Source organism: Tamandua tetradactyla, chromosome 1 (assembly GCF_023851605.1).
Source record: "Tamandua tetradactyla isolate mTamTet1 chromosome 1, mTamTet1.pri, whole genome shotgun sequence".
In the NCBI taxonomy this organism is placed as follows: Eukaryota; Metazoa; Chordata; class Mammalia; order Pilosa; family Myrmecophagidae; genus Tamandua; species Tamandua tetradactyla.
Genome location: NC_135327.1, coordinates 223797188 through 223814926, shown reverse-complemented (window position 1 = coordinate 223814926; position 17739 = coordinate 223797188). Strand labels below are relative to the sequence as shown.

Here is a 17739-nt window from a genome sequence, read left to right as displayed (position 1 = left end):
ATGCTGCAGCACCATGAAGCAGAGAGTCCACCAGCCAGCGACCTTTGGAGATGAAGAAGGAAAACGCCTCCTGGGGAGCTTCACGAAATAGGAAGCCAGGAGAGAAAGCTAGCAGATGACGCCGTATTTGCCATGCGCCCTTCCAGCCGAGAGAGAAGCCCTGACTGTGTTCACCATGTGCCGTCTCACTTGAGAGAGAGACCCTGAACTTCATCGGCCTTCTTGAACCAAGGTATCTTTTCCCTGGATGCCTTTGATTGGACATTTCTATAGACTTGTTTTAATTGGGACATTTCTCGGCCTTAGATCTGTAAACTAGCAACTCATTAAATTTCCCTTTTTAAAAAGCCATTCCGTTTCTGGTATATTGCATTCCAGCAGCTAGCAAACTAGAACAGATTTTGGTACCGGGAGTGGGGTGCTGCTGCAGTTTGCAAATACCAAACATGTTGGAACGGCTTTTTAAATGGATATGGGGAAGATTCTGGAGGAGTCGTGAGAAGCTTGATAGAGAAGGCCTAGAATGCTTTGGAGAGACTGTTGGGAGAAATGTGGACTCTAAAGATACCTCTGATGAGGACTTAGACAGAAATAAGGCACGTGTTATTAGAGACTGGAAGGTAGGTGACCCTTGTTTTAAAATGGCAGATAATCTGGCAAAATTGACTAGTGGCTTTGGCTGGAAGGCAGATTTTAAAAGCCATGAACTTGGATATTTAGCAGAAGAGATTTCCAAATTAAGTGTCGAAAGTGCAGCCTGGTTTCTCCTCACAGCTTATAGTGAAATGCGACAGGAAAGAGATAAGCTGAAAACTGAACTCTTGAGTAAAAAGAAACCAGAAGTTGAGGTCCCGGAAAATTCTGGGCCTACAGAAAGGGAGACTACAGAGTATAGTGTGGATTTAACCAAATGTGGAACGAACCAGCCATTTCAGAGAAAGTCAGGATCGGACATGGAGTTATCCAGGAAAGATTTGTGGAAACTCCTTATGTCTGATGGGCATGATCCAAGGCTACTGCATAGAAAGCCAACGAGAGTGCTGTGGGACCTGTATAAACAGAGCCGCTGCCAGTCTGGACTGAGGGGTTCAGAGAAGGGACACATTGGAGGAAAAATAACTTCAGAGGCAAAACCGTGGAGGCTGAGGTCTAAAGTCAAGAAGCCTCGGGCCAGGAGAGTGGACCCACCCAAGCCCGTGGAGAGGGTGAGTTTGCCCCAAAGGCAGAGAATGGGCCTTCCACCTCGTTGCAGTGGGAGAGTCATACCGCCTCAGGTCTTGGAGAGAGTGAAGCACGTTCCTTGGGGTTTGGGGAGAGCCTGGCTGCCACCACATGGAGGGGTTGAGCGTGTGCCCCGGAGATGGCAGAGAACCCGGGTGTGGCCCCAATGCTTGGAGAGGGTGGAGCCGAGAGAAAGGTGGTCTCCCCAATATCCCCCAAGGTTGCATTCAGAGAGAGGCAGGCGTAGGCATTTGGAAAGGGTGGGACTGCCACTTTCTAAAGCCCTGAGGATAAATGAGTCTCAGACTTTGAAATCTAATGGACTTTGCCCTGTGGGTTTTCGAAACTGTATGGGTCCAGTGACCCCTGTGTTCCTTCCTCCCTATGGAAATGTGTCTGTGTATCCTGTGAATGTTCCTTCTTTGTATGTTGGCAGCAAATAACTTGTTATGAGTTTTCAAAGGTCCAAAGCAAATGGAGAAAATTTTGCCTTAGGACAGACCATGCCTGTAACTGACTTGATGAGATTTTATACTGTCTCCAATTTTGTACTTCATTGTATTGCTACTGAAAGGTTTAAGGTTTCTGATATTGTTATGAAGTTAATATATTTGTATATGGGAAAAACATGTCTTTTTTAGGGGCCAGAGGGTGGAATGTGCTGGTTTGAAAGGAAGTATGCCCCCTAAGAAAAGTCATGTTTTAATATAAATCCCATTTCTTAAAGGTAGAATAGTCTCTATTCAATGCTGTGTATTTGGGACTGTGATGGGATCATCTCCCTGGTTGATGAGATTTAGTTAAGAACGGTTGTTAAACTGGATTAGGGGATGATATGTCTCCACCCATCTGAGTGGGTCTTGATTAGTTTCTGAAGTCCTATAAAAGAGGAAACATTTTGGAGAATGAGAGATTCAGAGAGAGCAGAGAATGCTGCAGCACCATGAAGCAGAGAGTCCACCAGCCAGCGACCTTTGGAGATGAAGAAGGAAAACGCCTCCTGGGGAGCTTCACGAAATAGGAAGCCAGGAGAGAAAGCTAGCAGATGACGCCGTATTTGCCATGCGCCCTTCCAGCCGAGAGAGAAGCCCTGACTGTGTTCACCATGTGCCGTCTCACTTGAGAGAGAGACCCTGAACTTCATCGGCCTTCTTGAACCAAGGTATCTTTTCCCTGGATGCCTTTGATTGGACATTTCTATAGACTTGTTTTAATTGGGACATTTCTCGGCCTTAGATCTGTAAACTAGCAACTCATTAAATTTCCCTTTTTAAAAAGCCATTCCGTTTCTGGTATATTGCATTCCAGCAGCTAGCAAACTAGAACAACCATGATCAAGTGAGTTTCATCCCAGATACGCAAGGGTGGTTCAACATAAGAAAATCTATTAATGTAATACACAACATTAATAAAATGAAGGGAAAAAATACATGGTTATCTCAATTGATACAGAAAAGGCATTGGACAAAATCCAGCATCCTTTCTTGATAAAAACACTTTGAAAAACAGGAATATAAGGAAACTTCCTCAATGTCATGAAGGGCATACATGAAAAACCTACAGCTAACATCACACTTGATGTTGACTTACTGAAAGCTCTCCCTCCAAGATCTGGAATAAGACAAGGACGTGCACTGTAAACAATGTTATTCAACATTGTACTGGATGTTCCAGCCAGAGAAGTTAGACAATAAAAATAAAAGGCCTCCAATTGGAATGGAAGAAGCAAAACCTTCCTTGTTTGCAGATGACATGATACTACATACAGAAAGTCCCCAAATATGTACAAAGAAGCTATGAGAGCTAATAAACGAATTCAGCAAAGTGGCAGGGTACAAGAACATCCAAGAAATTAGTAGTGTTTCTACATACTTGTAATGAGCAATCTGAGATGGAAATGAAGAAAAAAATTTCCATTTACAATAGCAACTAAAGGAAATTAATATCTAGGAGTATATTTAACTAAGGTCATAAGGAATCTACACATGGGAAACCACAAAATTTTGCTAAAAGAAATCAAAGAAGATCTAAATAAATGGAAGGACATTCCATGCTCATGGATTGGAAGATTAAATATTGTTAAGATGTCAATTCTACCCAAAATGATTTACAGATTCAAGGCAATCCCAATCAAAATCCCAACAGCCTAGTTTGCAGAAATGGAAAAGTCAATTATCAACTGGCCCTGAATAGCCAAAACCATCTTGAAAAAGAAGAATGAAGTTGGAGGACTCGCACTTACTCATTTTAATGCTTATTATGAAGCTACATTGATCAAAACTGCATGGGACTGGCACAAGGATAGTTATATAGACCAATGGAATCAAACTGAGAGCTCAGAAATAGACCTTCACATCTATGGCTAATCAATTCTTGCAAGGCTGTTAAATCCACTCAATTGGGAAAAGACAGTCTCTTCAACAATGGTGCAGAGAGACCTGGATATTCACATGCAACAAAATGAAAGAGGATCCCTATCTCTCAACATGTACAAAAATTAACCCAAAATGGATCACAGACTGAAATATAAGAACCAGGACTAAAATTCCTAGAAGAAAATGTAGGGAAGCATCTTCAGTATCTTGTGTCAGGCAACAGTTCCCCTGAACTCTACACCAAAGCACAAGCAACAGAAGAAAAGACAAATAAATGGGACCTCTTCAAAATTAAAACATTTTGTGCATCAAAGGACTTTATAATGAAAGTGAAAAGACAACATACTCAATGGGAGAAAATATTTGGAAACCACACATTCAAAAAAAGGGTTTAACATCAAATATATAAAGATACTTTATAACTAAACAATAAAAAGAAACACAATCCAGTTATAAAATGGGCAAAAGACTTGAAAAGACATTTCTCCAAAGAAGATACACAAATGGCTAAAAAGCACAGAAAAGATGCTCAACATCACTAGTTATTAAGGAAATGCAAATCAAAAGCACAATGTGATATCATATCACACCTGTCTATTATTAAATAAATGGAAAATTACAAGTTTTGGAGAGGATATAGAAAAATAGGAACCTTCATTGCTGGGGGCAATGTAAAACAATCCAGCCACTGTGGAAGACAGTTTGGCAGTAAGTCAAAAAGCTAAGTTTAGAACAATCATATGACCCAGCAATCCCTCCCACGAGAACTGAAAGAAAGGGCTCAAACAAATATGTGGACATTGATGTTGATAGCGGCATTATTCACAATTGCCAAAAGGTGGAAGCAACCCAAGTGTCCATCATGAATGGATAAAGTGTGGTAGATATATTAAAAGTTCTGGTTCATGCAACAACATGGATGAACTTGACATCTTGTTATGAAAGAAACCAGACACGAAAGTACAAACATTGTATGATCTCACTGACATGAAATAATTAGGAGAAGTAAACTCACAGCATTAGAATCTAGGACACAGGTTATCAGGGATTTGGTTGGGGATAGAGAATGGAGAGTTATAGTATTAATCTTAATTAGTATAGAATTTCTATTTAGGTTGACTGTACAGTTTTAGAAATGGATGGTGGTAATGGAAACACAACATTATGAGTATAATTAACAGCATTGAATTATATATGTGAATATGGTTAACGGGAAATTTAAGGTATGTATATATTACTAGAATAAAAATTAAAAGGTAAAACATAGTACTGTATAACAGCTTACCCTATTGTAAATGATGGACTATATTTAATAGTAAATTATAAAAATGTTCTTTCATTATTATAATAAATATACCACATTAATACAAGGTGTCGACAGTGATATATTGGGGGAAAAAACCACCCTCATGCAAAGAATGGATTATAATTAATACTACAATTATAATATTCTTTCATCAAATTTAACAAATGTACCATACTAATGCAAAGTGTTAATAATAAGGGTATATGGGAATGCTGTATTTTTTACATGATTTTTTTTGTAAACTTAAAATTTCTCTAATTTAAAAAACTTAAAAAGAAGAGGCTGATACAAATGATCTACTACTAAACTAATTTTCCTAAATATACTCTACTTCATGTGGAAATGCATTTGGGGTTAAAAGCATATTTGTCTTTCTCATACCTTGTTACAAAAACGATTTTAAGGCCGTTGCTAATGAGATTAACTAGAATTTCAAAAGTGAGGATTAATATACACCTTTCATTGAGAAAAACATCTAAAGGTTCATAACATACCAAGTTGGTTTTGTTTGAAGCAACCTGGGACCTGATAAATAAGTCAGTTGAAAATAATATGAGAAATGAAGCAATGATAGATTATAGAAGATTTTGATAAAAAAAATTTCCTGTGTTTGCTGATGGTTAATTTTATTCTTATTAGACTTGGAAAAACCTAAGACATTGATAAGATAAAATTGTTTAGGGTACCTGCCTGAGATCAGTAAAATTCAGTGAGTGACGAATGCAATTTGACAGCACTGAATTTCTCTTTATTATGTTATGTTCACACAATATTTCTGAACTTTTGCAATCAACCTTATTAAACATTCTGTACTCCTTAAGCATCAAATGCCCAACCTCTGCCCTCTTTCTTGCACTGAATTTTTTTAAAAATATTTTTATTGAGAAATATCCACACACGTACACTCCAACCATATTATATAATCAGTGACTCACAATATCTTACTTGGTTGTGTATTCTTCACCATGATCATTTTTAGAACATTTATATCACTCCAGAAAAGGAGATAAAAAGAAAAAAAACCTCATACTTTCTATACCCCTTATCATTGACCTACAGTATTTCAATGTACCTGATTTTTACCCTTTTTCTCCTCCAGTACTTATTTCCTTTTTATCTTTATTGTTATTATTATTTTTTTTACTCATCGATCCATACACTAGATAAAAGAAGCATCAGACACAAGTTTTTCACAATCACGCAGTCACACTGTAAAAGCTATATAGTTGCACAATCATCTTTAAGAATCAAGGCTACTGGAATACAGTTCAACAGTTTCAGGTACTTTCCTACAGCCGTTACTAAAAAGGGATATCTATATAATGCATAAGAATAACCTCCAGGATAACTTCACGTCTCTGTGTGAAATCTCTCAGCCAGAAACTTTGTCTCATTTTTCTCTTTCCCCTTTTGTCAAGAAGGCTTTCTCATTCTGATGATGTCGAATCCTGGCTTATACCGGGAGTCCTGTCCCATATTGCCAGGGAGATTTGCACCCTTGGGAGTCATGTCCCATGTAGTGAGGGAGGGGGGGAGGGCAGTGAGTTCTCCTTGGCTTAGAGAGAAAGGCCACATCTGAGCAACAAAAGAGGCTCTCTAGGGTGACTCTTAGGCAAAGAGTAGGCTTAGCCTATCCTTTGCAGAAATAAGCTTCATAGGGGTGAACCCCAAGATAGAAAGCACAGCATATTAAATTGGTTGTCCCCACTGCTTGTGAGAATATCAGGAACTCCCCAGATCGGGAAGTTTAATTTTTCCTCCTTTATCCCCAGTCCCCTAAGGGGATTACTCTGGGATATGTCGGGGCATCACACTAACCTGCACAAACCAACAAGATCTCATGGCCTATTCAAGATTTCATGTAGTTAATGGTGTCCAAGAAAACTGACTATACAAGTTAAATTAGGTAAGTGCTACCCAAAATATAATTTTAGCACCAAATAAACATCTCTCCCTTTGATCTCACACAGAGGTTGAAGTTTGAAAATATGGGCCATATCGTACTTTACCCAGTATTCTGATTTTCCTTATTCCTATCCAGATCAGTTTACTCATATCTCTAGATGAAGTCTGGTCACTTTTTTACATTTTAACAGTTGCTGAATGGGCTAATGTTGACTTTCATAGCTTCAGAGCTTTAACTCTGAGTCTCAGGTGTCATATAAATAAATACCCAAAGTTTCAGGGAACAACCAGGTTATATAAATATAGCGCAGTATCTCAGAATCTAGAAATATCAGTTGTAACTCCTGAATATATGTGACTGCTGTAAGAGTTTGTAATCTAGGATCCTTTACTCTAGGCCCCAACCAAATAACCCATTTTGCATTGAATTTTAATGTAGATTAAGGACTAATATATCAATACTTACCTAAAGGGCAGAAATAAAAGGAATTATCTCTTTACCAATTTAGCAATCAAATTATCTGTAGTATTATATTGGCATTTGATATTGTTACTAACAACCACCATTTGGAACAAATCAGGGGTTAAAGAGTTCATTAACACAAAACCTTACGTTTCATTCCAGCTCTTTTTGTATCATCAATGGTTAAGAGGATATCTACTGCGCTTTGAGCATTATCAGACAACTTTTCTTCACCTTCTGGCCAAGGGATATCTACAAATACAAACAAGCTTGGTAATTCCTGCTCAAAATGATAGTATACAGAAATAAATGTATCTAATAGAAGAAAAAAAGAATCACCTCTTTTCAAAATATTCTGGAACACTTGTTGTGGTGTTTCATCATTGAAAGGGGGAATTCCAGTTAGAAACTCAAACAAGCAAACCCCAAGTGCCCACCAGTCTACTGCAGGACCTGGAATTTAAGAGGAAATAGCTGAATTTGCAGGTATTTTCTTTAAATGTTTAACCAACTGAAATATTTATACAGGGATATTTGTGTATATTAAGGTATCCATTTCCTCAGGTTTTCTTCTGGTTTTATAATGTGGGAAAACCCAAATTATCTTCCTTTAGGCAAGACCATCATTAATTTCCTTCTCTATTTTTTTCTTAATTAAAAAAAATTAACTAACAAAACATTTAGAAATCATTCCATTCTACATATACAATCAGTAATTCTTAATATCATCACATTCCTTCTCTATTTTCCAAGAAGTTTAGATTAGCAATTACATAGCTAAAGAAAAGTTAAAGCCAACTTTTACCATTTATTAATAACCTTTGATATTCCAGATGCTTTTATTTGCCTTAACTCCTAAAATACAAGCTATGAATATATTAATGCTAACCTCTGATTTTAAAAATCCTTAGAATATGCTTGCTTCAGCAGCATATATACTAAAATTGGAACGATATAGAGAAGATTAGCATGGCACCTGTGCAAGGATGACATGCAAATTCATGAAGTGTTCCATATTTAAAACAAAAATACTTAGACTACTTCTCAATTCAAATCAGGAAACAACGACACTTAGATTATTTTGTATCCCATTTGTTCTACATAAGTTATGAGACGAGGTAGCAGCATTTATACTAATTGAAGGACAGACTGACAAGTAGACAAAGCCTTAATTACAGAGGTTTTTTTTTTTTTTTTTTAACTTTTTTTAACTGTGAAATTTAACATATATACCAAAAAAGAAAAACCAATAATTTTCAAAGTGCACTCCTACAAGCAGCTACAGAATAGATTTCACAGTTTGGTATGGGCTACCATTCCACAATTTCAAGTTTTTCCTTCCAGCTGCTCCAAAACACTGGAGGCTAAAAGAAATATCAGTATAGTGATTCAGCAGTCATACGCATTTGCTAAGTCCTATCTTCTCTGTTATAACTCCTCCTTCTCCTTTGATCCTCCTTCCACCCTATAAGGACCTTTGGGCTATGTTCTTTCAAAATTTTTCATGTTGAAAAGGGGTGTCGATAATTTGGGATGGGGGATGGGACTAGTTGATGTTCTTAGAGAGGCTGGCCCCTCTTGGTTTCAGGGCTTATCTAGCCTAGGAAACCTCTGGAAGTAATGGGTTTCAGGAAAGTAAACTTAGTGCATGAAACTTTTACAAAGTCTCAGAGCACTAAGTGTTCTTTAGGGTTAAGACACATGATGTTGGTTGGGGTTTGACAGATTGTGGCAATAAGCAATATCTAGCTGAAGCTTGCATAAGAGTAGCCTCCAGAATAGCCTCTTGACTCTACTTGATCTCTCTTAGCCACTGATATTTTGCTTTGTTAACTTTCCTTTCCCCCTTCTGGTCCAGAAGGCATTATGGATCCCATGGAGCCAGGGCCAGGCTCATCCCTGGGAATCACGTCCCACGGTTTCAGGGAGATTTTCTCCCCTGAATATCATGTCTTCGTAGGGAGGACGGTAATGATTTTCCTTGCAGAGTTGGGCTTAGGGAGATGGACTACAGGTGAGCAACTAGAATTTTTGTGGAAGTAACTCTTACGCATAATTACAGATAATCTTAGCATCTCCACTTCAGTAGTCAGTTTCATTAGGCCAAGCCTCTAAATCAAGGGTTTGGCCTATTTTCATGGGAGTCCCTAATGTTTGAGAGAGTACCAGGGGTTTCCAAGATGGGAAAGTTTAGTATTTCCATATTTTTAATCCCTCAAGAAACTCAACAACACTTTATCAGCCCACCATCGTCTCAAATGTTTCCGGGTATTACATTAAGCTAAACGGAATCACAAGGCCTTGTTACTTGGGCTGTTTAAATGAGCTATTCAGAGGGTTGATTTAGATTGTGTTAGAGAAAATTTAGGTTCTAGACACAATAAACCTCTCTGCCTTTGGTCTCATACAGTAGGTGAAGCTCTAGAGTTCATACACTATCATCTTTTACCCTGTATTCTGATTTACCTTAGACCCAACCAAACTGGCTTCATTTTTGATCTCTAATTGAAGTCTGATCTCTTTTTTGTTTGTTTTAACTATTATTGTAGTAGCAGAACTCCATCTCTTAATGTTAAGTGTCACAGAGTTACTCAAAGATCCAGGGAAATACCAGCTTGCACACATAGAGCTCAGTGTCTCAGAATCCAGAAATAAACTTTCAATGTCAGACTACGCATGGTTGCCAAAAGTGCCCACGATCTAGGCTCCCATTTTCTTTTAAGGGTTTTCTGAATGAAACCATAGCATATTTGTTCTTTTATTTCTGAGTTATTTTGTACAACTCATTGTCCCCAACGTTCATTCAGTTTGTTGTGTGCCTCACGGTGTCATTCCTTTTGGTAGCTACACAGTATTCCCTCATATATATAGAGATATACATCAGTTCGTCTTTTGGGTTCTCAGTCATTCTACCTTTCGGCCCTCTCCATCCATTAGGCATCATGAATTATGCCCAAAATGAACAAACCATGTCTTACAGTGTCCTCATTTGGTTGTGCAATAATTACCAAGTTTTAATGTAGCACAATTCTTTTACAGAAAATAGTGGTAAATTAGTTTAGCAAAGAATATTCACTTAAACGATGGCTTGAAGAGGTAATTAGTGGAAATGTTTTAACTAATGGGTAAAACTGATTTCTAAATAAATCTTTATTGGAAGGATGATTTATATACAAAGATGTTTCAAATGATTAAATATAATCATTTGATTTCAAATGATTATATATAATCTGGTTTAGATTTGTGATTAGCTTCATCTATGAAGAAAGTGCTTCCTAAGCAAATGCTAATTTTAGTACAAAAAAATGGTTGACAACAATATATTTTAGGATAGGAATCTAGTCTAGGTTAAATATATCTGAAAATTACTCTTTAAAAGTAATTTCATTATTGCGATTACATAATTGCCACCATTCCAATTTAAAACAAGTAGGAAAGCAATCTGGAATTCAGTAACACAGTAAAAGTAATTCAGAATGCCTTTTACTTGCAAGCCACATAATTCCTTCTTCCCCATAAGGAACACAAGCTGCAAATAGTCTATAGGCTTCTGTTTAGAGAGTAATCACTAAAAAACACACCATCCACCTCAGTTAGTAGACCTTTTAAGCACCATTCAGAAAGAATTATTCCAGTAGATTAGATAGCATGAAAGGGCTTTAAACAAATAACAGAGAAAGTGGGGGAAATCAGGGGAAAATGTATTTATTTTCCCTAAGTTAGAAATTAGGACCCTTTTCCCAGCTCAGCCAAAATGTACTCATGTCAAAAACACACATGATTTCCCCATGGGTATGCCACACATACCCATATACTCAAGTCAAAGTTTAATAAGATCACATGTTGTGATGAATGAGGACAATTGTAATACATAATATTAGCCAGAAAAATGGAACGGCCTTGCTTTACGCTACTGGCTTTCTAATTGAGAACACACTTCTACAATTTGTAGGAATGGACTGATATTGTTGTATCTATTTACTTACTAATGATAACAGAATTAGATGGTTTAGCAAATTCAAGTGCTTTTGTAGCTGATAATTTAAGTATTTTTACCATGCCTAATTCCTCTGCTGCAATAAAGGAGCTATATCTTCATTCTATACTACCCTAAAATTTCTAAAGAATGCTGCATGCTTGCGCAGCTTTTCACAAAGATCAACCTCTCTGGGTGCCTTCCTGCCCAAAAGATAGAAAACAGATCATTTTTGTATGTCATAAAAAGCTCAGCTAAAAAGGCAAACAAATGTTTTTTGCAATGTGATCTATTTATACTTTGACTGTTCAGTTAAATATGCTTTGCCATATCATTTTATAGAAAGCTTACTTACCCGAAGTCAGAAATCCTGCATATAAGAAAAGAGCAGTTAAGTATATAACATTCAAATTATAAGTTTTCATAACATTCATTGAACTAGATACCCAATATTGTGTCATACATAAAGGATATAAAAATGAGTAAGAAAAAGATCTTTTCCCAAGAGTGGAAGTGACTGCTCTAGTGGGGGGCGGGGGTTTGGGGGAAGATGGAGAGAGCAAAGAATTGCTACTTTTTATTATAAATTGTGTTGTCTTTTTTGTTATTATAAAAACTACATTTCAGAAGTCAGAAATTTAAAAATATATCACCAGATAGCTGCGATAACTAGATGTTCCACTAAAAGAGTAACAAGATCTTGGAGTTTGAAGCTTACTTACATACTGTATCCTACTAGACAGGATACAGACTGTTAGAAGAACTGAGCTGGTAAATGACTAGCAAAAAGTCACTGGACATAAATCAGCTAAGTGCCCACAGAACTGAGTTGTTCTGGTGAACAGAGAAGGGAGGAATTTTCAATGTGCCTTTATTTCCAATACTGGAAAGATTGTTAACATGCATTGAGTACTTTCAAGGAATTCTCCTGGAGTGCTATGTTCAAGGCAGAAAACCCAGATACAGCTCTTTAGAACTTTTCTTAAGCTTTCATAGTGAAGACGGGGGTTATAATTAATCACAATACTGGCAGAATGACATTGTTTTAAGCTATGTGAGTAAGAAGTGGATAATTCGCCATAGGTATCAATGGATGCTTTATGGAATGGGTGACCTTTGAACTGATGATGAGAGGAGGAGAAGAAATCTGACAGGAAGATACTTAGGTCTGTCTTTTCTAAGATCTTGAAGAACCTCTATACTTAGATGGGACAAGGCAGGAAACAGGAGGAGCAGTAGAGGTCAGAGGAACCAGATGGAGAAAAGGCTGGGACAGTTAATAATAAGGACATTACTAGGGACTGTTAAATTCCAGCTAAATAGTAAGGCTACCAATCAGATGGCCAGAACAAAAACAATCTAAAAAAACAGGAGCTTTTTGGCTCGCAGTGTTCTCCACGGGGGTCTGGACCTGGGCAGCTGGTCTTACCGCTGTGTGGGAAAGACATAAAGGAGTTTGCATAACACAGCTGTGCCAAATGGAGCTGGAGGAGCCTTATTTGTGCACAGAGATACTCTTGAGAATAACCTAGATAATCCATTTGATTTCACACCAAAAAACTATAAGAGGATAGAGGCAATTATAAAAAACTACCAGACAGGCATAAAGCAGCAGCTGGGTTTCCAATCCTGGATTTAGCCCAAAGACAGAATGAATGTTGCCCATCTCTGTTATGAACAAGGTTGCTGAAGTTTTACAAGTGTCCCCCCATGAAAGTATACTAAGTAGCAACTTTTTATACAATGTATAATGGAAAGCCAGAAGGCATTCAGGTCTGCACTATTACACCTTGCATGCTGAGATTCTGACAGCATACTAGAGGCCATTCAGATAAAGCACGGAATAAAAGTTGGGGAGACTACACCTGATAAACTGTTCACTCCTATAGAGGTGGAATGTTTAGAGACCTATGTAAATGCACTGATCATCCAAATAAATGACAACTATTATGAAGATCTGACTCCAAAGAATATTGGAAAAATTATCAATGAGCTCAAGGTTGGCAAAATTCCAAAACCTGGGCTAAAGGAGTGGATGCTTCGCTTATGAGCCAGCTGGCAGTCTTACCTCTTTGAATGAACCACTCTAAAACCTGGCTTTGGTGTGCAAAAGGTCTTTAATTTATATTCAACTGTACATATATAAATATATCACAAGAAATAAAATATGAATCTCCCATCTAAAAAAAAAAAAAGAAAGAAAACAGGACACCTCTGAGAAGTTGGGCTGTGAGGGGAAGACAATGGTGGAAACTTATTTTCAGGCTAAGGCAAAAAGCCAGCAGAGAAATCAAAACAAAAGAAGGGATGTGGTGTGAAAGGGAGGATGAGGTGGTCCACCATGAAAGGAGCAAAGGAAAAGGGAAATAATTAGACTTGAGATATAGGAGATGGAGCTCAATCAGAAGGTAGGAAGGGAAAAACACTGCCAGAAAGAGAAAGGGAAAAAGAGAAGAGAGATGGAAATACCCTTTTATTCTTCTTTCATGTTCCATTTTGAAGGATAGTTCACATCTGGTTCAACTCTTCTGGGAGGGTATGAGTGAGGGTAAGCTCTAAACAGTCTTTGGCAGACTGAAGAAAAGGTTAGACCCAACTTTGTATACCTGAACCCAACCTTGAACAAACTTAAGGAAACATTTGGATTAAAGATAATCCCAGGATGGTCAAAGGGGACTGTAGATTGGGTTTCTCTGGGACACTGAGACTGAGCCAGAAGGCAAAGGACAAATGATTGCAGGCTCTTCAATGTGTGGACTTTCACTTCAGAGAATAAATCAGCCACGGCCATTCCTTTTCTCTTTTTCTACAATGAATGCCATATAATAGAAGAAACAGAGTCCTGCATGAGTTTGCTTTGTTATACTTTAGGTAATCTAAATACCAAAGAAATTTAAAACAATTTTACCTAAAAAAACAAACAAACAAACAAACATAGCCATAGATAGATAACATTCCAAACTCTCAAGCCACACACGTCTTACCATGGGCTCTGCCTAATAACAGCTCAGGTGCGAGGTAGTCTGGGGTTCCTAGAATCCTCCCATCCTCCACTGGGGCTGCCCCTCTTCTCACGCTCTTTGGAGTTCGGTATGGAGTTCCTGACTTGGTCAGATTTGGGGTCTGCTAATTCAAAAAGGGTTTCAGAGTCAACAGATATCTTAATTCCTTTTGCAGTGAAGAGAAGTGCTGAAACAATAGAAAAGCTGGATCACAGCCTGCCAGGCATAAAATACATACTCAAATCCATGGTTAATTTTGGAAATAGATTCAAAACTATTTAAAATTACGAAAAGTTCTAAAGAAGTTCAAAAGCATAGATATTACTAATTCTTTCAATAAAACCTAAATATGTAAGAAACAATGAATAAAATCTACAAGAAAGAATTTCATGAGAGCATGGACTAATATAAGCTTAAGCGTGACCACTGAGGGAAGCTGTGACTGAAAAATAATTGAGGTATTAGGGCAATACCCAAAATGGAACTAAATATAAATAATCTCTTGTTCTAAGTGGCATTTAACAGTTTTCATGGCAGCTTGTTTCCTCCTAACAACCCTATGAGGTCAGTAGAACAGGCTGGATTATGACCTAGAGACTGATGGAAAAAACAGACTCTAAGGGTAAAAGACCTTCTTCTAAGTCACTTGGTAAGGTTTGGATAGAAATCTCAAGTCCTGTAACCCTAAGTTCAGGGTTTATACTTTTCATATCATGATGTCTCCCCAAAGGAAGGGAAAAAAAGAAATTCTGTGTTTATAAGGGTAAAGGTTTAAAAAATAAAAATAAAATAAGATTTGAAATATATTTTAAACATTTTTCTATAAAGAAAGGAGATCATCTAAATGTGTTCTGAGAAGGCAGTAATGTAGAGTGGACTTTCACTGTGTATCTTATATGTTGCTAGGACTGAGTGAAAATATGTGGTTGAATTTCCCTATTTCTTAGAAAAGTATATAGAGCTATATAAATGGAAGGAGGCATCATAGTTAAAAACAAATGTTATTACTATCACCTTTACCTTCCTGCACTAAAACTCTCAACAACTTGTAGATTCTCAACCAAAGGGAACAAAATTGTGATGTCATACACGGTCCAGTTAAGAGGCAAATGTCTGGCCTTGATAGTTATTTTTCTTAAATTCAAAGAACAAAGTGTTAGAAAGTTATAACATACCTGATAAGGAACATAGGCTCTTTCTTTTTGAGTAGGGGTTACAGCCATGGGATATGAACCACTATAAACACATGAAATTTCCATTGTATCTAAAGAAGTAATGCTCATTTTGGATGGTTCTGAGTTATTGGATGCATTGATATGACTGTTAAAACTTCGAAAAGCTACAGTGTTTCTCTTAGAGAGGGTTAATGTCTTCAACACCTCCAAAGAAGGAGCCAACATTTTTTGGTTACTGTCTTGGACATCTGAATTCTCATCACCTTTTGGTAAGGTATTTTCCTGGCAGCTTGTTGATACAATCAGTTGGTCTTTGATATTTGATTCTTCAAAAGAGGATTCTTTGATGCTGTTACCTGGATCTAAAGACTGCCTTTCCACTGGACTTTCCATTACAGAAGTTCCAGGAAAAGATGAATCAGAGTCCATACATATACTCTTAGGAGCTCTATCATCATCAGAACATAGAAAACTAGAACTTAAGTAGTCCTTCTTACTGTTCTTTTCACAATCTTCATCCAGTTCACACATAAGGTTTTTTGCTATTACAGGGATAGGTGATTTTTCTGGTGTTTGTTGTTTATCATTAAAATAATTGACAATGTTCTCCTTATTATCACAGTCACTTTGCTCACTTCTGTACATTGCGAGGTTAAGGTCCTGGACTTCAGTTGTTAAGCCTGTACTTCGATTTGCAAAACAATCCATCATTTCATTACTCTGATTAATCTCTACACAATTTTTTTTATTCTGTATAATTTTCTGACAAGGACTGGAATCAACTAACTCAAAATTTCTTTTTAAACCTTTCTTTCCAAGGTGCTCTTCAGTCATATTGCTAGAATCCACAGCCAACTGGCTCAACTGAGGAAATCCAGGCTGTCTTGTGTCGGCGAACGTATTAGTGTTGTTTACATCCAGTTCTCTTCCTTCCCAAGAAGTTTTCCCAGAGAAGTGTTTTTTAGCAACTTTTATGCAAGAGCTTCCAGGGGCAGGAATGCTGCTGCTGGTACGAATGGGAGAGAGGGCTAACTCGAGATCCTTTTTATAGAAACTTTTGGTAAACTTTGTACATAAAGCCTTTTCAGTTGCATTCAAACTCATCATTGTTGAGCCCAGTGCCTCATCACTTTCCTAAGAGGGGAAAAAATAATTTTCTTAGTTTTATAAAGCTGAGATTCCCACCTAAGTGGAATAATGGACCTCATAAAATACTATGCTGCCCATTCCTACTTTCCAGTGAAAAAAAGAACAAGGAAAACAAGAATCAAAAAGCAATAAAAACAGCTGCAGAGTAAGTGTATTAAATTACTTTCGGTGAAATACTGGTGTAAAATTTAAGTCATTTATTCAACAAATACTTATTTTGTTAGTTTATTACATGTTATTTCAATGAAACAAATTAAGGGGCAACATATTTAGGAAAATTTTGGGGTAAGGTACATTATATATATAACTTTTGCAATAGGGCTATGGATTATTCCTTTTTCTTAAACATTTTTAATGTGATATATACAGAATGAAAAATTTCCCATTATAACCACTGTTAAATGTGCAATTCAGTGGAATTAATTATATTCGCAATGTTGTGCTACCATCACCAAGACCTGATTCTGGGACACTTCATCACTCCACATGGAGACTCTGCACTCTTTAAGAAATAACTCCCTATTCTCTTCTCTTAGTTCTTGGCAACGTCTAATATATCTGCTGTCTCTATGAATCTGCTTATTCTAGATATTTCATATAAATATAACCAAACAATATTTATTAATTTTGGTTTATTTCATTCAAATAATGAGTTTGAGGTTCATCCATGTTGGAGCATGTGTCAGAATTTCAGCCTTTTTAAAAGTTGAGTAATATTCCATTGTATAGATGTACTACATTTTGTTTATTCATCCATTAAAGGGCACTGGGTTGTTTCTACCTTTCAATTATTGTGAATATTGCTATTATGAAAATTGTTGTATGAGTATGGATTGTTTTGTTTTGAATTGTAAAACGCATGGGGCTTGAAGCCTAGTTAGTGGAAAATTATAAACTAAAATATTGTTAATGTAAATATGTATCAGTTCATATAAGTTAAATAAAACCAGGCTGATAATGAAACTAAACTTATTGTGATTTATAATAAAAAACCCCAAATTACCAGGATTTAAATCCATTGTCAAATGGATGATGTATTGAAAAACAAAACACTTTGTTGATAACTGAATTCCAACTATCTGTGGGAATTCATGTGCATTCAGAACTTTAGATGTATTGCGAATTAGTAAATGGTAACCAGGATTTTTAAAGGATTATTTAATTAGA

General features: G+C 36.9%; 1 protein-coding gene, 1 non-coding gene and 1 pseudogene across 7 annotated transcripts in view; 2 read left to right on the top strand and 1 right to left on the bottom strand.

Moving 5' to 3' along the window:
- Positions 1-17739, bottom strand: part of LOC143677344 (serine/threonine-protein kinase greatwall-like) — a 78749-nt gene that overhangs the window by 12020 nt on the left and 48990 nt on the right. For 3 of the 6 annotated variants that reach the window (XM_077153224.1, XM_077153204.1, XM_077153231.1), the window contains 5 exons: positions 15424-16557; positions 14231-14372; positions 11602-11616; positions 7610-7723; positions 7421-7522 (listed from right to left, as the gene is read on the bottom strand). In XM_077153224.1, coding sequence (XP_077009339.1) covers positions 7421-7522; positions 7610-7723; positions 11602-11616; positions 14231-14372; positions 15424-16557 — 1507 coding nt within the window. The remainder of the gene's footprint in view (positions 1-7420; positions 7523-7609; positions 7724-11601; positions 11617-14230; positions 14373-15423; positions 16558-17739) is intronic. The other 3 variants (XM_077153214.1, XM_077153218.1, XM_077153219.1) reach the window with 3 other exon arrangements.
- On the top strand, positions 8185-8291 carry LOC143652746 (U6 spliceosomal RNA). Its single transcript, XR_013160815.1, has one exon. It is a non-coding gene; the product is annotated as a U6 spliceosomal RNA (small nuclear RNA).
- Positions 11725-13392, top strand: LOC143679919 (NADH dehydrogenase [ubiquinone] flavoprotein 2, mitochondrial pseudogene; annotated as a pseudogene).